Source organism: Globicephala melas, chromosome X, assembly GCF_963455315.2.
Source record: "Globicephala melas chromosome X, mGloMel1.2, whole genome shotgun sequence".
NCBI classification, from domain to species: Eukaryota; Metazoa; Chordata; class Mammalia; order Artiodactyla; family Delphinidae; genus Globicephala; species Globicephala melas.
Genome location: NC_083335.1, coordinates 105,474,853 through 105,496,259, shown reverse-complemented (window position 1 = coordinate 105,496,259; position 21,407 = coordinate 105,474,853). Strand labels below are relative to the sequence as shown.

Sequence of the window (21,407 nt, the reverse complement as noted above, 5' to 3'; positions counted from 1 at the left end):
TGTTCTTGCTTTTGTTTTAAATTAGGACTCCTGTTTCATTTTATATAGTTTCATATATTTCAACAATAGCATGTGCCTGTTTCTCATAGTAAATTTTGTAGTAACTAGTACATGTTTAGTATAGGCGTTACAGCTGTGCTAGATGCAATAATTTTCCTTCTGGAAACAAGTGTTTTTTTGGTAAACCTAGGAACAGTAAAACAATTGAAGATGTTACATTAATAAAACAGAAAATCGTTTTATAGATAGGAACTGTCATTATCTCTGGTCAGGGTAGGACAGATGCGTATTTTTAGTATGCAGGTCTAACTGACTAAACATTTAAAAACATTGACAGGCAGCTCCTTCAGGAAAAACCACTTCCCCGGTCTCAAGGAAGGAGCCTTCATTAACCCCTGCCCCTCTTAAATGTGCTGGATTTGCTGGTAAGTCTGCTGTCAAAAGATGGAGGCCCCGTGAAGGAGGAAGTGGGGGGAATTTGAAGGGCTTGCAATAGCCAGTTTCAGCGTGAAAGGTTTGAATTCATAGCAGGAAAAGTTAAAAAACATCCAATTTGGAGATTGAAGAGAAATGCGAATAGCATGTGGGCAAGGGGTAGGCTGCTGTTGCAGCGTAGGGGAAGCTTTTGTGCTCCCTGGCAGCGGCACATGATGAGATTGTGTGATGCCACCCCCAGGAGAGCCGGTGCTGGCATTGCGTACAGTTGACCAGGAGGAGTCAGGGGCAATGGATTTTGAAGATGGCGACTTTGATGAGCCCATGGAAACGGAGGAGGTGGATGTGGAGCCGGTGGGTGCCAAGACCTCCGACCAAGAGAGGGAGCCAGCAGAGGGGACAAAACATGAGGCAGATCCTGGGAAAGGGACCATATCCTACTCGTAAGAGCATTTTATGACTTTTCTGACAAGTAGTGCTACAATTATCCCATCGGATTTTGAAAGGATTTTGAAAATGTGATTTTTGCAGAGCAAGTTTTCTCCCAGATGTCTCTTGTTGGGACATTGATCAGGAAGATGACAGCAGTTTCTCAGCCCTGGAAGTTCAAGTGGATTCCAGTCACCTCCCACTGGTAAAAGGGGCAGATGAGGAACAAGTATTTCAGTTTTATTGGCTGGATGCTTATGAAGATCCGTACAGCCAACCAGGTAATCATACAGTTACATACGGTAACTGGATGTCTTTAATGTGGAATAGCGCCTTTCCCTGAAGCGTTAGTGACTGTAATTGGAACAGGCTCTGCCCTCATGTACGTACATAGTAAGAGCAACACTCATGAACTGTAAAGTGGGTGAGCCACCCGGATGGAGAGGAGTTGTGGTGTGAATAGTCCTTACAGGCGCTTATCCCCAAAACCAGTTATATGTGGTTTTGCAGTGTGTGCTTGTATTATAGTTCACTGTTAATGTATCTGAACGTATTGGAATGCACTTTACTTAAAGTGGAATCAGTCTTTAATTTGTTCCTTCAGCAATTTGAACACTTGCCCTGTGCCAGGCACTAAGATGGGGTGAACACGCTGGGCAAATTCCCTGTCCTGGTGGAGCTAACGTTCTAGTAGGGTGGGAGAGATAGGCAGTAAATAAGGTAAGTTAATGAATGGTGTAAAGGCAGTTAGTTGGGGGATGGCCAGGGAGGGCCTGTCTGAGGAAATGGCCGTTGGGCTGAGATTTGAGGCACATTCAGAGCCGAGGAGAGAGTATTTCAGCCTGAGGAACCCGTAAGTGCAGAGGCCTGGGGAGAGAAAGGAGGAGGCCTACGTGGTTGTAGCAGAGTAATCAAGCGACAGGACTGGCTGAAAGTCAGGTCGGAGAGAATGCAAAGGCCGGATAATAAAGGACCTTAAAAGCCGTATTAAGGAGTTGAAGTCTTACTCTAAGAGCAGTGGAGGATTTTCAGTGCAGGGTGCAGGGGTGAGGGGGTTGAGCGGCCCCATGGTTGGGTTTACATTTTAACAGGAACCCTCTGGTTTATGCGGAGAAAAGGCTGTGTGTGTGTGTGTGTGCACGCGTGCACGCCTGGGGCTGGACTCAGGGAGTGTGGAAGCTCTGGAGATCAGTCCGTCTACAGCAGGTGTGCTAGTTACTTGCCCTAGTGGCGGCTGTGGAGGAGAGGAGCGAATGCCTGTAACTTGTACTTCGACATGAACTCGTTGGCGGATGGATGGATGGATGTGGGGGGTTGACGGAAAGGAGGGATCCAGGCTAATTCCCAGGTCCTCCTCCAAATGAGCTGATACTCCGAATTCTGACTCACAAAGAGCCAGGAGGCTCTCTAGTTTCCTTCTGTGCTCCTTTGAGCACTTCTTCACTATGGGGCTGGGCAGGATAGGGCATGTCAGATTCATAAAAAATACAGTATACACCCTTAAACAGTTGCCTTTATTCAGATCCGTTTCTGGATGTAAGGGTAGATACAAACTGAATTTTTTCAAAGTGATTTCCTGGAGTCCGAGTATTAGCCATCAGAGCGGGGGCAGCAGCATTAGTATGCTCCGCTTATCGAAGAGTTGAAACTCCTGCGGAGCTGCTTGAGTAGCAAACTGCCATGTGTTCATTGCTGAGGTAAAGATGTAAGCAGTCTTAGAAATGGTATCTCATCTACCTGAGCTAGGGCAAGATGATCTGGTTAGACCCTCTCGCCTCTTTGCCTGCTTTGTAACTCGCTGGTGCAGGGTGGGCCGGCAAGTGTGATTTCATGAGGCTTTGCAAATTAAACCCAGGGCAGCCCCATCATACAGCTTCAGGGGACACCATTTTCACGTGTGTGTCGTGTGACCTCCCAGCACAGCAGCATGGCTGGTGCTCACTGGACTTGGGTGACGTGGTGGGCCTGCCCATCCTGGTGCCACTCCCTGTGCTTTGCTGTATCTGCTCCAGGCTGGCTTTTATTCCCTGACTTGATTAATGGTTCCATGAAAACCAGAAACCTGGGAGCCAGCCTTGAGTCCCCCCTTTCCTCCCTTCCCTCACCAAGTCTTATTAGTTTTCTCCTTCTAAACTAGACAAGCTGTCTTCTCTCTCTCCTCGCAACTCCCACCCTTGAGCCCTTCCTGCTACTGAACCCAGCCTCCTAACTGATCCCTCAGCTGTCATCCTCCACACTGCAGCCTGAGTGATTGCTCAGGACGTCATTTCCTCGTTAGAGAAAATCCGCAGTGGCTGCTGCCTGTGACTTACAGTCCAAGTTACTTAGTAAGGCTTCTGTTGCCTGCTGTGTAGGACTTTTGTGTCCTAGAAATAGTTTGCTGTATGTACCTACTGCTCTTTATACCATACCCTTTTATTCACTGTATTTGTCTGCCTAGAATGACCTCACCTGGCTCAGCCCCAGTGTGGTCTCCCCAAATTTCCTAATCCTCCAAACTGGCCTAAGAGCCCTTTCTGTGACCCCCATCGAACCCTTACCCATTGCAGCATTTGTCATATTATTTTGAAAAGATCTGCTTCTGTGTTGTCTTTTCCCTCAGAGCTTTTAAACTCCTGCAGGGCTGGGACCTTTTATTTCCAGCATCTAGGATGATGCCAGGTACATAGTAGATGTTCAGTAAATGTTCATTGAAATAAACTGCACAGCGACAGTCCTGTAGATGCACGTGAAAGGTTTCAGAGAATCAGCATTGCATTCGCTGCTATTACCAAGTCTGCCTCTTGAAGCCTTGTAGCATTGTGGATTAAGAATGGCTAACACAAAAGTGGATGGTCTTCCATAAATCCACATATAAAGCATCAGATTGCTGGTGTCAGTTGCCAAAAATTAGAACCTTAGGAAACAACAACCCTCTCTCTTTCCCGTGTGAAAATGAGTTTATTACTTCTGTCTGTTGCTTACTGGTTGATACTCTTAGTAAAAAACAGCATCATTTCACAGGGCAGGGGTCTAGAGCTGCGCTCTCTACTATGTTAGCCACTGGCCACATGCAACTCTTTAAGTTTAATTAAAATGAGATAAAATTTAAAGTTCAGCTTCTCAGCCACTAGTCACATCTCAAGTGCTCAGTAGCCACGTGTGTCTAGTAGCTACCCTATCCATGGATAGCACAGGTAGGGAAGAATTCTGTCATCACAGAAATTTCTGTTGACTAGTGTTGATCTATAGTAATGGATGTTGTAGGTTAAGATTGAAGCACGTTGAAGCACAGCTATATTTGCAAAGCAACTGATTTATGGTATATATTGTTGTTGAATTCTGGTACTGACCATAGTCATGGGTAGGCCTTTTCAACCACTATTGGGAAATATTTTGCATTTGAAAGAGGTACCAGTCTGTTACTGGCCTGTCTTCTAAATGCTAGGGTAAAAGGGAGTTTCTATTGCTGGAAAAGGCCTCAGATACCATCATCTCTAGTTACTCACTTAAAGCAGAGGAAGCTGGGGCTCCAAAAGATAAAGTGGTCAGCTCCTCAGTGGCAGAGTTCAGGGCTTCTCACTCGTAATCCACTCTGCTGTTCTGTGGTACTTCTGAAGTTGTGTCCTCTGCGATGGATGTAGATGGCTTAAAAAAAAAAGTCCTGGGCTTCCCTGGTGGCGCAGTGGTTGAGAGTCTGCCTGCCGATGCAGGGGACATGGGTTCGTGCCCCGGTCTGGGAAGATCCCACATGCCGCAGAGCGGCTGGGCCCGTGAGCCATGGCCGCTGAGCCTGCGCGTCCAGAGCCTGTACTCCACAACGGGAGAGGGCACAGCAGTGAGAGGCCCGCGTACCGCAAAAAAAAAAAAAAAAAAAAAAAAAAAGTCCTGTAATCTCAGAGGGTTGAACAGTTTCATCATGATAGCAGGTAATGATCACTGAGCTTTGGTGAAATCAATGTTGCTAATAAAAACGAAGTACTCCTAAAGACCCTGTTATTGTTTCTCACTTTCTTACAGATTCTAAGTAAGTCAGTTGTTGCTGAATGCTCCGTAATTATGAAAAGAATCTTACTCTTTGCATATGGGAAGATATCCTGTCTTCATTATGACTTTTTCAAGGTTGAATAATCCTGACTGCACCTGGTTTCAGCTAGTAACTTTAAGGGGAATGTAATCTTTGTTTACCATGATCTTTTTGTGGCAAATGAGGCATAAACAGTGTCAAATGTGTTGCATGAAATGTGATATTAGTTTGACTGTAAAATGAGCTATTTGAATCTTTGAATCCAGTATTAGGGTCTTTATTTTTCTTTGCATGGAATTTTGGTTTTTCGTCTCTAACTGTTGTGAGGATGACTTTTAATTTTCTGAGCTACTGTGACTTTTTTCTTTTTTAATCATCCCCACAGTCCTCCCTTCTCTCTCCCCTATCTCCCCCCCACACCTCTTTTACCCCAGCTGAAAATTACACAACTCTTGTAAGAATTTTAATCATCTGCAGAAATGAAAATTCTTAGATAGTCTTATTTCTACTAGAACGAGTGACAGAAGGAAGCGCTGATGAGCTATCTTGTGAAACTGGAGTAATTGGCCTTGTGAACAGTAGCCTTTGCATGTGCCAGAATTTTCTAAGTGCCTCAGGCAAGTGGCCCTATAAGCGGCTATGTTCATTACTGCTGTCTAATTATTCATGGAGCCTGGGATTTTGCACAGTGGCCATCTCTTAGGTTGACTATCAAATCTCTGGAGTCCTTTTTTTTTTGGCCACGTGGGATTTTAGTTCCCAGATCAGGAATTGAACCCAGGCACTCAGCAGTGAGAGCATGAAGTCCTAACCACTGGACTGCCAGGGAATTCCCTCTGGAGTCCTTTCTTTTTTTAAAAATTAATTAATTAATTAATTAATTTTTGGCTCAGTTGGGTCTTTGTTGCTGCGCACGGGCTGTCTCTAGTTGCAGTGAATGGCGGCTACTCTTCGTTGTGGTGCGCGAGCTTCTCATTGCGGTGGCTTCTTTTGTTGCAGAGCACAGGCTCTAGGCACGCAGGCTTTAGTAGTTGTGGCACACGGGCTTCAGTAGTTGTGGCTCGAGGGCTCTAGAGCGCAGGCTCAATAGTTGTGGTGCACGGGCTTACTTGCTCCGAGGCATGTGGGATCTTCCCGGACCAGGGCTCGAACCTGTGTCGCCTGCGTTGGCAGGTGGATTCTTAACCACTGCACCACCAGGGAAGCCCTGGAGTCCTTTCTTGATGGCCATGTTTCATGAACAATGGCTTGATGTCCAGAAAGGCTTGGTTTACCACTTTGTGGTCTATGTTACTTAGGGATCTCAAAAGGATTTGGTTACTAGACCCCATTTGTTAAACTGAAATAGGAGAGGGAGGAACATTACAAATGCTACCCAGCCAGATGTCTTCAGTAGTCTGTGAGATGGAAAGGGTGAAATAGAAGATGATAGTTTAGCCCTATTAGGAGATATATACTATTATATGGAATAAGATGTGAGATGAATTATGTTTTTCCAAAACACAATTTTACATACAGGAGAATACTGATATACCATACATAGTTATCCTTACACATGAATGTTAAGTTTTATTGGTAAGTACAAGCTAGAAAGGAGTTTAGTATTACATTTTCAGAGTTCTCATAAAAGGTTTAAGTACAAGTTTTGTTGGAGAATAAGTTGCTTTTTTTTGTTTCTCTTAATGTGGGTAATCCTGGTTCTAGGGAAAATGTCCTTTTTTTCCTCCTACACTGATCTACGATGTCTCCCTAGTTTTCGAGGTCTGTCTACATTGAGCCGGGATGTCTCTCTAATTCCCCAGCGGTTTCTACACTGACCTAGGGTGTCTCAGTAGTTATCCGGGCCTGCGATGTCTCCCTGATAACTGAGGTTTGTCCCTATTTACCTGGGATGTCTCCCTAATTCTAGGGAAGAATGCTCCCACCAAGTTAGAGAATCATTCTGTTCCCTGTCCTCCCAGTGGTCACAGGTTTTACTGGTGTGATATTGTCATGGCATAGGTACTGAGTAAAGGAACTAGTTTTTGGGAATGGACAGCAGATGCATTTGGTGTAAGAAATGACTTACCAAAGCATAAACGTGTGGACACAGTGAGCTTTTACATCGTCCCTTTAATGTGATATAACTGAAATGTTTACTTTCCCATGGTTTTTCCTTATTCTTGTAGGTGTGGTGTTTCTATTTGGCAAAGTTTGGATCGAATTCGCCCAAACCCATGTGAGCTGTTGTGTCATGGTGAAAAACATTGAGCGAACGCTCTACTTCCTTCCGCGTGAAACGGTAAACCTTAGTAGACAGCTTCTAATTCCAAGTGTATTCTGTCTTCTGCCACTAGCCCTGTCCTTTGACAGGGCTGTGGATTATCTACAGCCTTTCTTATTGCCTGCCTCGTGACCACTGATTGTCAGCAGCTCCATTAGACATTGGGGGAAGTGGAGTGAAACACTATCTGTTTTTCAACTTGTTAGAAAGAGCGTAAAAGTGCCTGAGTTTCAGTACATAATGCTGTCTCCCCCGCCCACTCCCCATTTCCATAATTATTGCGGTTGGGAGTTTATGACTCTAAAATATGACATGGTGTTTGGCCCAGTTTTCATGGTTTTGTTATTTCCTCCACAGCCATTTTTAACAAGGTCAGTTCCATTTGCTCCTTCTTTTTATTAGGGCTTAACATCCACACTCTCCTCTCAACCCCAGTTGTTTCCCATCTCAGTTGAACTGTGAAGCGTCTTGGTCAAGATTTACAACACTCTTCTCCCATTTTGTAGGATTGATCATCTTTATCTCTGGGTTTTATGATGCCATTGGGAGGACTTGGGTGTTGGATTTAGTACATTTTTGGGTCCATTTGTATCTTTGAACTCACCTTATTCTATTAAATGTTTAAGTACGTGAAGATGAAAGTTGATTTAGGCTTGGGTTTCTGGTGGTTGAAAAGATCTTATGTACAGATATTTTTTCTCCTCCCCTCCGCTCTCCATGGGAAAGCAGAAAATTGATCTAAATACAGGGAAAGAAAGTGGAACTCCAGTTACAATGAAGGATGTTTATGATGAATTTGATGAGAAAATAGCAGCAAAATATAAGATTATGAAATTCAAGTCCAAGGTTTGTATTTGGTGATAATTTTTTCAGGTCTATATATTGGTTGTTTGTTAATTTCCTGATTTAGCAAATAGTTATTGCATATCTTCTTTTTGCAAAATGCCTTCTGTGTGGCTATAATTCATTGGATGGAAATTTCATAGATAGCAATGTAAAACCAGTATGTTAGATTTATAAAAATATTTATTCTTTCTCTTTAAACTGTGTATGATGTTCATTAATTTGAATAAAAAGATAACATTAGCAAAGTAATTGCTTCCAGTACTTGAAGCATAGCTTGTGTTCTTATTCTTAGATGGAGAAGAAACTGTTCTGATCTTGTTTACATTGGTTATTGCCAAGTTGTCTTGGTCAGAAGGTTAAATCTTTAAAAGTCAGGGTCTATGATGCAATTTCTGATAGAACAAAGTTCTTCTATTCGTGTGATACATATTGATCAGTTGTCTTCATTTTAGTGAGCTATTGATGCCTTTGGCCATAGTTGTGGGGCTGTAAGTTCCTCAGCACACTGGCTATATTAACAGTGATTGCAATAAAGGGAGGATTGAGTTGCTGAAGATGAGGCTAACCATCTGAACTATTTGAGCTTTTTGACTTGTGGCTGATGGATCAGGTCTCTAAAATTCTAGAAGCAATGTGGTGCAATGGTGAAGAGCATAGGTGCTCAGGCTAGACTGCTTGTGCTTTAAGTCCTAGCCCTACCACTTCCTGGTCTGTGACCTTGAACAAGTGCTGAGTGACTTCTCTGGGCCTGTTTCTTCACCTGAGAAGTGGGGCCTTATTTCAAGAGCTGTTGGAAGGGTTAAGTCAATTAATTAGGATTAGTGATTACAACAATCCTTGGTACATAGCAAGCACTCAGTACATGTGAGCTATGATTATAATGTTTATCATTAATTTTTGTAGCAAGATGGAGTTGCTTAGTATCGAAGAGTAGCAAATAATTTAGTGCATTGACATTGTAAACATTTTTAATGTTTTATTACCTCTCTTGAATGCAAATACTTCTAAGTTCTCTAGTGTCCAAAAGAAGTCTTTTTAACATTTTGTCACTGGCTATTTTAGTCCCAGTTGAGAGGGGGAAAAGGTGCTTTTTTGGCTTTATTTACCTTTGTGTTCCATAATGATTAAATACAGAGACATGCGTTGTGTATGTAATGCTTGTCAATTTAATTTGTGAAAAGTTTTTTTATCTTAATGATTTTTAAATATCAACTTACCCAGGCAGTGGAAAAGAACTATGCTTTTGAGATACCTGATGTTCCAGAGAAGTCGGAGTACTTGGAAGTTAGATACTCGGTAAGTCAAACAAAGAAAATGAATGGATTTTGCTTGAAAATGGCATTTTCCTGTTTTTGAAATTTCAACTGGCTTTCAATTAGGAGTATTGGCAGGGCTCTTCAAGCTTATAGTTCATTGAAGTGAACTTATAGTCATGAATAATTAAAATGAATAAAATGAATTTAAATATGTAGACTATAGGTTATACTGCCTTTCTCTGCTTTCAAGTATGCATCTTTACATAAATAAGTTGAAATTGCACAACTGTTTGTCAAGTGGAATGAATGCCACAAGATGGAGTTGGACATCATTAGTCTGTTGAAGTGTCCCTCTGAGCAGTGGAAAGGTGAGAGAAGAGCGTCAGTAGCGTCACTGTAGTGCTGCTCCTGCTCCCTTGACAGACAAGGTCACTGCTGCAGGATGTTAATTAACTGGACCTTAACCTCTCTTTACCTCTCCGTTCTAGTGTTTTGATCTCATGATGTTGGAAAAGGGAAACTTAAGAAATATCTCTGACAGTGGTGATGAAAAGTACCATGGAAGCATTTTTTTTTGTAACTGTCAAAACTTTTATTTAGAAATGAATTTGAAATAACATTTCTTGCATGCCATGTGTAAATTATTAATAAAGTTGTGATGAAATACATTGCTTATGACTTGATAATTTTAGCTGTGGATTTCTAATCTGAGGGATGTATGTAGCATTCAACTGATGCACTAGTAATTATTCCTGGTCTTAAATTGCTCTATAAGCAGCAACTGTTTCAAGCATCAACAGGAAGATGATAACCAGTATCATTATTTTTTGCTCAGATAACGTAAGAAAATTACTGAATTTATTATCGGTTTGTTTAGGCTGTATTCATCAGAGCACACATGGCAATATATATAGAACTTGAGAACGTGAATATTTCTTATGAAAAGAAAAATAAAACACTGTCTCCCATAAAAAATTTTCTCCATGGAAGCATTTTGAATGAGTCCTACTCCCTTGCTTTTATTTATTTATTTATTTTGATCTGTGACTTTGTTTTTAATTTTCAAGCCTTATGATCAGATAATTTACAAATTTGTGCTAATGATAAAGCTCCTCTGCCTTAACCCTTCTGAGTTGGCAAAAGCACCATTGCCCATCACACATCTACAGTAGTTCTGCCGTTGTGTTTCTGAATACCTGTTTTTTTTTTAAGACAATCCTGAATTATAACTTAGTCTGACTTTGTAGAGAATTCACAAGCAAGTTTCCTAACGTATCTTGTCACAGTGAATTTTAAAAGCATCTGATCTTAAAGATCATCTATAAAATGTGAAAAGTACTAAATATTCTTTATTTGATGCTATACATAAACCACACTAAAATTCCTTTCATTAAGTAAAACGCAATATTTTAGATGGAGAATTTTAATTAAATTGGCGTAGTTAAGACCAAAAAGATAAAGTGGATGTGTCAGTATATCTTCAGCCCTTGCCTTAACAGGCAAACGAACACAACTTGAAACACAGGTGAATCTTGCTGGTCTATGAGACAGTTAAGGGAGCTTCTCAGTATTTAAATATATTAATATAACCAGTTATAGAAATCTAAATATAAAACCAATCTCCTATAGGGTTTGAGAAGGCATTCACCGTATCGCTGAAAAGTTTAACATTCCTTATTTAAGTTTAATCATCTCTTTAGAAGGGGAAAACAGTGATAGTACTTTTTGAACCAGAATTACTATCGAAATTCAAAAAACTGACTATATTCATTTAGCCACAAGCCAATCTTATTTAAATCAGGACAGAAATATTACCTCAGCCATTCATGATCTGAATTCTAGTGTATGAGATCAATTTAAATATGGTACACATAAAAAGTCATGAGACATTTGTTTCATAATAAATAAGGCAGTGGCCAACGATTATGCATTAGTAGCTTTTTTGAGATAAGCTATCAAGTCTGCCCTTTCTCCCTTCTTCTTAATGCCAGCGAAGAACATTTTTGTTCCAGGGATGTACTTCTTGGGATTCTCCAAATACTCCCATCAGCGTCTCCTCTCCCCAGGTGATGCCTTTGTTCTTGTTGGCATCTGTGTAAGAGAATCTGAAAGTCTGAGCTTTCACTCAAACAGACCATGGAGATTTGGCCCAGTCTTGTGCTTGCCTCCCTTTTCCACAGTATGGCACTGGGCACACTACTGAACAAAAATCTTCTTGCCCTTCTCAACATCACCCATTTTTAAATCGTTCTTTCTCCGTGCATGACTAAGAGGTTCCCGCTCGCAAGCCGAACGTCCCGCTCTCTCGCTTTCATTCTTCTAACGGAGTTGTATTTATTTGGCTATTCTTTATCAGTAAGGTATGTACAGCTCTGGACAGAAATCCTCTTTTGCAGGAGCTTCTTGGCCCATTTTTCTTCTGATGGGTGTCATCAAGATGCATTATTTTGTCATTGTGAATTGTTTTTGTTTCCTACTGTGAATTGTTATGGATTTCATTTGTGGCAAATTACATTTCATATATATCAAAGGGGTTTCCTCTGGTGGTTCATAGAGAGACTTTTGTTTATTTCAAATATAGACTTTGGAAAATGTGAAGTAATAGTTTTAAACAAAAAAAGATTTTTTTTTTGTCTTTGCCTTTTTCAGGCTGAAATGCCACAGCTTCCTCAGGATTTGAAAGGAGAAACTTTTTCTCATGTATTTGGGACCAACACATCCAGCTTGGAACTGTTCTTGATGAACAGAAAGATCAAAGGACCTTGTTGGCTCGAAGTAAAAAATCCACGTAAGGGAAAATTTACTTTCAGAATGCTAAGTAAATTGCTGTTAGATGCGGTTTCTAGAAGTTAAAGAATTGGACTCAATTTCAGTGCGACCACTTCCTTTTTAATGTTAGTTTCTTTAAGGTTTTCCTTGAGTGAGTATAGGAAGTACGTTTGAAATCACTCTTTCACCGTGGTGCTTAGCATTTTAGTGGGAAGGAGGTTTTAGCTAGCCTACTCGGGCATTTGGGTGCATCCTTCATTGTGTTGCTGTCAGCGTGGACTTCCAACCTGGCTGATGTGGCTCAGCTGTTCTACATAGTGAACTGCTGACTTCTGAAGGAGCAAAACGTCACTGCCCGGTGTGGATAGTGCATGTATGGTCTCTTACCTGATGTTTTTCAATACTTGCATTTGTGATACTTTGTTTTGTCTTCATGAATCTCTTAAAACCGTTTTTTTTTTAATTTATTTATTTATTGTTGGTTCATTGGTTTGTTTATTTATTTATTTTTGGCTGTGTTGGGTCTTCGTTTCTGTGTGAGGGCTTTCTCTAGTTGCGGCAAGCGGGGGCCAGTCTTCATCACGGTGCGCGGGCCTCTCACACGGAGCACAGGCTCCAGACGCGCAGGCTCAGTAGTTGTGGCTCACGGGCCTAGTTGCTCCACGGCATGTGGGATCTTCCCAGACCAGGGCTCGAACCCGTGTCCCCTGCATTGGCAGGCAGATTCTCAACCACTGCGCCACCAGGGAAGTCCCAAAACTGTTTTTTTTTTATTCCTCTAAGGCAGTGCTGTGACTTTTACAAACCTATTTTGGGTCTTGGATTTTTTGGAAAGTCAGATGAAAGCTGTGGACTTTTTTCCCAGGAAAATGAACATATGTATACACACACGAAGATTTGCATACAATCCAATAACGTGGTTTAGTTTTAGTTAGATGTTATAATAAGACATTCTTAGTAGAAGGTAGGATTGAAGACAATCTCGGTTAATCACAGATGTCTTAATTATAGTAACTTTTCTTTTTCAGCAAATAGCTATTGATCTGTTGTTCCTATTCTTTTTCAGAGCTCTTGAATCAGCCAATCAGTTGGTGTAAAGTTGAGGCAGTGGCCTTGAAACCGGACCTGGTGAACGTAATTAAGGACGTTGGTCCTCCTCCACTTGTGGTCATGTCTTTGAGCATGAAGACAATGCAGAATGCAAAGACACATGAAAACGAGGTAAAGAAACAGGACAGATTTTGTACCTATGCCAGAGGTGCGATACTTCTTGCACTTGTATAGCTTTTCTGTAAGGGGAGGTTGTTCTTTTTGGAAGGGAAAGAATACTAATTCACTACCAAACTCCATTTTGAAGAATGAATTGAATTTGTCTGGTTTGGAGGGTTTTTTTATTTAAAGACTTAAATTGCTGGACTTTGTGTTTTTAAATTTTTTTATTTTGGAGAACTTCAGATGGACATAGAATAATATAATGAACTCCTATATACCCATCACTCATATTCACCATTTAGCAAGATTTTGTCACACTTGTTTATCGCCCCCCTTCTTCTTTTTTCCTCCTGAAGTATTTTGAAGCTAATCTCAGACATTGTGTCATTTTACCCCTGTATACTTTGGTTTGCATCTCTCAAAACATGCACACTTTCTTATAGAATACCATTATCACCCCTATTAACATTAACAGTGATTCCTTGATACCAGCTAAAATACCTAGTCCATAGTCACATGACTCTATTTCTCAGAAATGTCTTTTTTTTTTTTTTTTGCGGTACGCGGGCCTCTCACTGTTGTGGCCTCTCCCGTTGCAGAGCACAGGCTCCGGACGCGCAGGCTCAGCGGCCATGGCTCACGGGCCCAGCCGCTCCGCGGCATGTGGGATCTTCCCGGACTGGGGCACGGACCCGCATCCCCTGCATCGGCAGGCGGACTCTCAACCACTGTGCCACCAGGGAAGCCCTCAGAAATGTCTTTTAACAGTTGATTTATTTGAGTCAGGATTTATAGAAGATCCACAGACGGTGTTTAATTTTTGTTTCTTGAATCTCTTTTAAATGTGAGCAGCTCCCTCCCACCCCCTCCAGCTTTTTCAGTGACGTTGACTTATTGAGGAATCACTGTTAGTGGTCTCAATGAATGACCCATTTTCTGTATTTGTTTGCTTCCTCGTGTCTGTGGATTTCTTCCTGTATATCAGGGGTCGGCAAACTGTGGCCTGCGGGCAAATCTAGCCCATCACCTGTTTCTGTAAATAAAGTTCACTGGAAGACAGCATGTCTGTTCGTTCACATATTATCTACAGCTGCTTTTGTACCACGGCAGCAAAGTTAGTAGTCATGGCAGAGACTCTGTGACCTGAAAGGCTAAAATATTTACTTTTTGGCCCTTTACAGAAAAAAGTATCCACCCCTGCTCATTAGCACTGCCGAATTGATTAGGTTCAGGTTTAACTTTTTTTGGCCAAAATACTGTGTAGGTGGTACAGTGTATTTCACGTTGGGTTGTATCAGTAGGCACGTAATGTCTGGTTAAACCACTGTTAGTGGGGCTATCATTGATTAGTAGGTTCAAGTTTTTTAACCTCGGCAATACTGATGTTTGGGCCGAATGAACCTGTTGTGGGAGCTGTCCTGTGCATTGTGGGATGTTTAACAGTATCCCTGGCCTCCACCCAATGCCAAATATCACCGCTACCGCCTAGTTCTGACAACCAGAAATGCCTTCAGACATCTCTAAATGTCCCCTGGGGACTGCGGGCAAAATTGTTCCTGGTTGAGAACCACTGATCTAATTTTTGCCTAAATTAGATATTTCATTAGGAGTTGTAAAATGGTCTTCTAATTCCGTCATCCTTTCCATGTTTATTAGTTAAGCATGTGAAATATTAGAATGATTATTAGTTAAATTTTTCTATAAAATTAACTTTTCCTCATTAACCAGTACTATTTGGTTATGCTGCAATACTTTATATAGGAAAGAAGAGATAAATGTGTACTTCTTTCTCTTTCGCTGCCAGTTTTCTGAGAGGGAAGTTGGGGACCTACATTATGTGCACTGTTGACACATGATTTGTTTATTTTTCTTGTTACTTATTTTTGCTTCGTCTTTTATGGACTATCATTATAAACTCATGGGCTTTATATATACTTAGTATATTTCAATCTGTTTCATTCATTAATTATTCTTGTTATTTTTGCTGCTTAAATTGTCTCTCTTTGTTCGATGGGAGCGTCTTTGTGTTTGCTTCTAAATCCTTTGACATTGATGGGGATCTTTTTTAACAGCCTTTTGGCAATTTTTTTTGTATGTGATTTGATCTTTTAATAATAGTTGATATAGTAGATATTTATTAGTAAAGTGTTTGGGGAAAATTTAATTAGTTAAAAAAAATCCTTCCAGCACCCAGAGTGAGGTTTCTAAATACCATTTCCCCAGAAAGGAAATAGGGTTTTGTGAAGAAATAGCTGATTTGGGGCAGGAAATGTCCAGGATAAGCCTGGAACTTCTTGTTATACTAGAAAGCAAGGACGATATTAAAATCTACTGAAGATATGTCAGAAGGACTCAAGAGTAAACTTGAAGAGTTCCCTACACCAAAGATGGGACAATTTGAGCATGTATAAGTATAACTGCAGCAGATTGAAACATACGACTTCATAATGATACTGTAAACACAGCACCGCATTGCTCATCTGTGAAGAAAGCTAGGGAACTAACTCATTATTTTGAAAACTGGTAAATAAATAGATTGAATCAAGCACTTATCTTGACTTTTTTGAACATATATTGTATCTCAGGTAACCAAATAATCGATATGGGGAAGTTTGTCTTCATAGAAGCTTTCCAGCTAATAAATAAATAAAATAAAGGAAAAATTGAATGTGACCACTTTGCAATCTCTAATGAGATAATGGATCTAGGCAGTGATTTTCAGAGGCTGCTAGTATCACTAGAGTAGAGATAACCAGACCCGATGTGATAACCAGTGATCAGTAGCACCTCCAAAGAATTCTTGCCAAAAAATCTGATTTTTATCAAGCCTTCAGATCCCACATATGAATATACAGGCAGTGCAGAAACAGAAGAACATGTTAAATGACATTATTGGGATACGAGCAGCAGAGTCTTTACTGGGGGGGGGCACTCTACGGGGCAAAACCACCCAGTTTCTTCAACAAATAAATTGCAAGAAATAATAGATGGGGAGGAGTTGTACTTAGACAGTTTAACATATCAGCTGGTTGCAAAGTATGGACTTATTTGGTAAATAAAATTGAGATAGTTGGGAAAACATGAGAATTTGAATCCTGCCTGGATATTTAATGATTTTAAGGAAACACTGTTAGTTGAATTAGCTGAGATGATTGTATTGCATTTTAAAAACTTCTCATCTTTTAAAGTAATGGCTCTCAATTCGGTGAGATTTTAACCCTCAAGGGGTTTTGGGCCATGTCTGGAGACATTTTTGGTGTCACAACTTGGAGACTGGGGAGTGGGGAGCGGTGCTGTTGGCAGCCAGGGATGCTGCTAAACGTCCCACAATGCACAGGGCAGCCCCACAGCAAAGAATTATTCGGCCTAAAATGTCCATAGCGCTGAGATTGAGAAACCTTGGTTAGGGATACCTGCTGACATATTTCTGGATAAAGTGATAGGTATGCGTTTTGCTTCAGAATAATGTGGGGTAGGGCTGTTGATGAGTTGATGATTGAAGCTGGGTCATCAGCGTATGAGAGTTGATTTTATTATTCTATTTTTTTATTTGTTTAAATACTTCCGTAATAAAAAATTAAAGTATTCTTACGGATTAAAATCTGTATCTTTTTCTATTCTCGGTGGTTGTAGTGAGAATGCAGACTGCGTAGTAGGTATCTGAGAAGTGATTTTCTCCTCCTTTCTTGGCAGATTATTGCTGTGGCAGCATTGGTGCATCACAGCTTCGCACTAGATAAAGCACCCCCACGGCCTCCCTTTCACTCACACTTCTGTGGTATGTATTTTTTTAGCTGGTTTATTAATGGCTTAATTTTTATTTTGTTTTTTCTCCAGCTGTTGGATCAGTAACTTAAAAAAAAATGCTTTTAAGATACTTAGTGCATGTTGTTAAAGAAGTTTTTTTAAATTGAAGTATAGTTGATTTACAGTACTCTGTTAGTTTCAGGTGTACAGCAAAGTATTCGGTTATATATAATATATATCTATCCTTTTCAGATTCTTTTCCACTATACGTTATTACAGGATATTGGCTCTAGTTCCCTGTGCTCTACAGTAGGTCCTTGTTGCTAATCTGTTTCATGTATAGTAGTTTGTATCCGTTAATCCCATCCTCCTAATTTATCATACCCCCCACCACCGCCCATCCCCTTTGGTAACCATAAATTTGTTTTCTATATCTGTGAGTCTGTCTGTTTCTGTTTTGTATATAGGCTCATTTGTGTTATTTTGTAGATTCCACATATAAGTGGTAGCATATAATATTTGTCTTTCTCTGACTTATTTCACGTAGTATGATATTCTCTAGGTCCATTCATGTTGCTGCAAATGGCAATATTTCATTCCTTTTTATGGCTGAGTAACACTCCATTTGTGTGTGTGTGTGTGTGTGTGTGTATACACACACACCACATCTTCTTAAACCAGTTGTCTATCAGTGGGCCCTTGGGTTGTTTCTGTGCCTTGGCTATCGTAAACGGTGCTGCTATGAACATTGGGATATGTTTATCTTTTCGAATTAGAGTTCATCTTTTCTGGTTATATGCCCAGGAGTGGGATTGCTGGGTCATATGGTAATTCTATTTTTAGATTTTTAAGGAACCTCCATACTATTCTCCATAGTGGCTGCACCAATTTACATTCCCACCAACAGTGCAGGAGGGTTCCCTTTTCTCCCCACCCTCTCCAGCATTTATTGTTTGTAGAATTTTTGATGACGGCCATTCTGACCGGTGTGAGGTGATACCTCATTGTAGTTTTGATTTGCATTTCTTTAATGATTAATGATGTTGAGCATTCTTTCATGCGTTTGTTGGCAATCTGTATATCTCCTTTGGAGAAATGTCTATTTAGGTCTTCTGCCCATTTTTGGATTGGGTTGTTTGTTTTTTTGATATTGAGCTGCATGAGCTGCTTGTAAATTTTGGAGATTAATCCTTTGTCAGTTGCTTCATTTGCAAATACTTCCTCCCATTCTGAGGGTTGTCTTTTCATCTTGTTTATGGTTTCCTTTGCTGTGCAAAAGCTTTTAGGTTTGAGTAGGTCCCATTTGTTTATTTTTGGTTTTGTTTGGTAAAGAAGTTTTTTTTTGGTCAGTTGTGGACCCTAAGTTTTATTGGACTGGTTGCTCCTATTCAGCTGTTTAATTTTTTTCTAGGAGCGGAAGTCGGGAGGCAGTTTGATATCTTTTTCTCTGTTCCAGTGGTTACTCTATTGTGGTAGAGTAGTTTTTTTCTTCTGGGTCAAAATTATGCTGTAACTATTTTCTTTTCATGATGTCACCCTAAAAGCCTGTCATAGAAGCCTGGCCAAAGTTTTCTGTGTGATGAGGCAAGATGCCAAGGGATAAATAAATGTTTACCTATTTGGGCAGAGTTATGGTAATATCGTGCTGGAGTTGGAAATAGTTGAAACTATTCCACAGAATTCTGCGTGCCATGAGGCAGTCTCCACCGTGGATTATGATGTATTGCATGTTGAGAACTTGGCCAGTTAAATAGTCATTTTTTTGTAAAAAATAAAATAAGGGCATGACACTATTGATGTGTTATGCTTCCCGGGTTATTTTCCAGCCCAGAACCAGAGATTAACTGGGGCAGCATCTCCTGTCAGGTTTCTTGGATACTAGGAAAGTGGGACAAGGGAAGGAAGCAGAGAAGGGAGGGTGATGTGTTATTTTTGTGAAGTTTTACCCTTTAAGTTGGGTTGAATACACAAAACAAAGTGATGTTGAGAATAGTTTGGAAAATATGTGGAAGAGAGAGTCATGAGCTCATTTCAACATTTACCTCCTCAGAGTATGTCACTGTATGAACAGCTGTTGTGAATGACAGGGAGTCGAGAGTGTAGTGGGGGAAGCTTTGGTCATCTTTACTATCCTAGCTTTGACAAGTTTGGACTGAGTTCCTCCATTGTATGCTGGTTGAGGTTTTGGTGGTGGTGGGCATTTCCTTTGGGAAAGACTTAAATATCTTCCATTCTGACTTAGATGGATAGCAAATGTTTCATCAAAGCAGTTTTAACAGTTGTAGGGACTTAGGGCTCTGTACTTGGGTATTCTTTTTTTTTCAGATTTAATCTTCTAAACTTTTAAAAAATTGAGGTATAATTGACATGTAACATTGTATTACTTTCAGGTATACAACATAATAATGCCATATTTGTATATGTAGCAAAATGATCACCACAATAAGTCTAGTTAACATCCATCACCATAGTTACAAACTTCTCTTTTCTTGTGACGAGAAGTTTTAAGATTTTCTCTCTTAGCAACTTTCAAATATGCAATACGGGGTTATTAACTGTAGTCACCATGCTGTACATTACATACCCAAGGCTTATTTATTTTATAACTAGAAGTTTGTACCTTTTTACCCCCTTCACCCATTTCGTGCACTGCCCCCACAATCACCATCTGATCTCTGTATCTGTGAGCTCATTTTTTTCATTTTCTTTTCTGTTTTTGTTATTCCACATGTAAGTGCGATCATACTGTATTTGTCTTTCTCTGCCTTATTTCTCTTAGCATAATGCCCTCTGGATCCATCTGTGTTATCGCAAGTGGCGAGTTACTGTTTTCATTTTCTTCAGATAAATACCCAGAAGTGGAATTGCTGGATTATATGGTTCTATTTTCAACTTTTTGAGGAAATTCCATGACTGTACCAGTTTACATTCTCACCAACTGTGCTCAAGGTTTCCCTTTTCTCTCCATCCTCTCCAACCAACACTTTTTATCTCTTCTCTTTTTGATAATAACCATTCTAGCAGGTGTGGGTAATATCTCATTGTGGTTTTGCATTTCTCTGATGATTTGTGATGTTCAGTACCCTTTCCTGTACCTGGTGGCCTTCTGTATGTCTTTAGAAAAATGTCTGTTCAGCTCCCCTGCCCATTTTTTAATCAGGTTGTTTGTTTTCATTGTATGAATTTAAAAATATATATATGTTGGATATTAATGCTTTATCAGATATATGATCTACAAATATTTTCTCCCATTCAGTAGGTTGCCTTTTCATTTTGTTGATGGTTTCCTTTGCTGTGCAGAACTTTATACTTTGGTGTAGTCCCACTTATTTATTTTTGCTTTTGATGCCTTTGGTTTTGGTGTCAAATCCAAAAAGTCATTGCCACGACTGCTGTCAAGGAGCTTACTGTCTATGTCTTCTTTTAGGAGTTGTTTTTCTTTTTTGAGGGGAGCGGGGGGGCATGCCATATGGCATGCGGGATCTTAGTTCCTGACCAGGGATTGGACCCGTGCCCCCTGCATTGAGAGTATGGAGTCTTAACCACTGGACCACCAGGAAGGCCCTCTTCTAGGAGTTTTATGGTTTCTGATCTTATGTTCAGGTTTGTTTTTTTTTAAATAAATTTATTTTTATTTATTTATTGTTGGCTGTGTTGGGTCTTCGTTGCTGCGTGCGGGCTTTCTCTAGTTGTGGTGAGCGGGGGCTACTCTTTGTTGCAGTGCACAGACTTCTCATTGCGGTGGCTTCTCTTGTTGCGGAGCATGGGCTCTAGGCGTGTGGGCTTCAGTAGTTGTGGCACGTTGGCTCAGTAGTTGTGGCTCACGGACTCTAGAGCACAGGCTCAGTAGTTGTGGAACATGGGCTTAGTTGCTCTGCGGCATGTGGGATCTTCCTGGACCAGGGCTTGAACCCGTGTCCCCTGCATTGGCAGGCATATTCCTAACCACTGCGCCACCAGTATGTTCAAGTTTTTAATCCATTTTGAGTTACTTTTTTGTGTATGGTGTAAGATAGTGGTCCAGTTTTATTCTTTTGTGTGTGGTTGTCCAGTTTTCCCAACATCAGTTTTTGGAGAGACTCTCCTTTCTCCATTGTATGTTCTTGGTTCCTTTGTCATAAATTAATTGACCATGTTATGTATGAGTTTATTTCTGGGCTCTCTGTATGTCTATTTTTATGCCAACATCATACTGTTTTGATTACTGTAGCTTTGTAATGTAGTTTGAAATCAGGGAGTATGATGCCTCCTGCTTTGTTCTTCTTTTTCAAGATTGCCCTGGCTATTCAGGGTCTTTTGTGGTTCCATATGAATTTTAGGATATGTAGTTTGTTTTGGCAACTATTTAGAGATCAAGGGGAATTTATTTATATTTAAGATGATTTCCATTCAGAAACTTGCAGTGTATGTGTACTTGAAATTGGACTAAGATGGGTGTTGGAAT

At 40.4% G+C, this 21,407-nt stretch overlaps 1 protein-coding gene and 1 pseudogene across 1 annotated transcript in view; one reads left to right on the top strand and one right to left on the bottom strand.

The window, feature by feature from the left end:
• POLA1 (DNA polymerase alpha 1, catalytic subunit) overlaps window positions 1-21,407 on the top strand; it is a 307,226-nt gene that overhangs the window by 26,245 nt on the left and 259,574 nt on the right. Inside the window, exons 8-16 of the mRNA XM_060292862.2 lie at window positions 338-425; window positions 677-878; window positions 967-1,145; window positions 7,039-7,151; window positions 7,863-7,979; window positions 9,201-9,275; window positions 11,885-12,023; window positions 13,071-13,225; window positions 16,910-16,994. Of these exons, the coding sequence (XP_060148845.1) occupies window positions 338-425; window positions 677-878; window positions 967-1,145; window positions 7,039-7,151; window positions 7,863-7,979; window positions 9,201-9,275; window positions 11,885-12,023; window positions 13,071-13,225; window positions 16,910-16,994 (1,153 nt within the window). The remainder of the gene's footprint in view (window positions 1-337; window positions 426-676; window positions 879-966; window positions 1,146-7,038; window positions 7,152-7,862; window positions 7,980-9,200; window positions 9,276-11,884; window positions 12,024-13,070; window positions 13,226-16,909; window positions 16,995-21,407) is intronic.
• Window positions 11,159-11,473, bottom strand: LOC115848455 (cytochrome c-like; annotated as a pseudogene).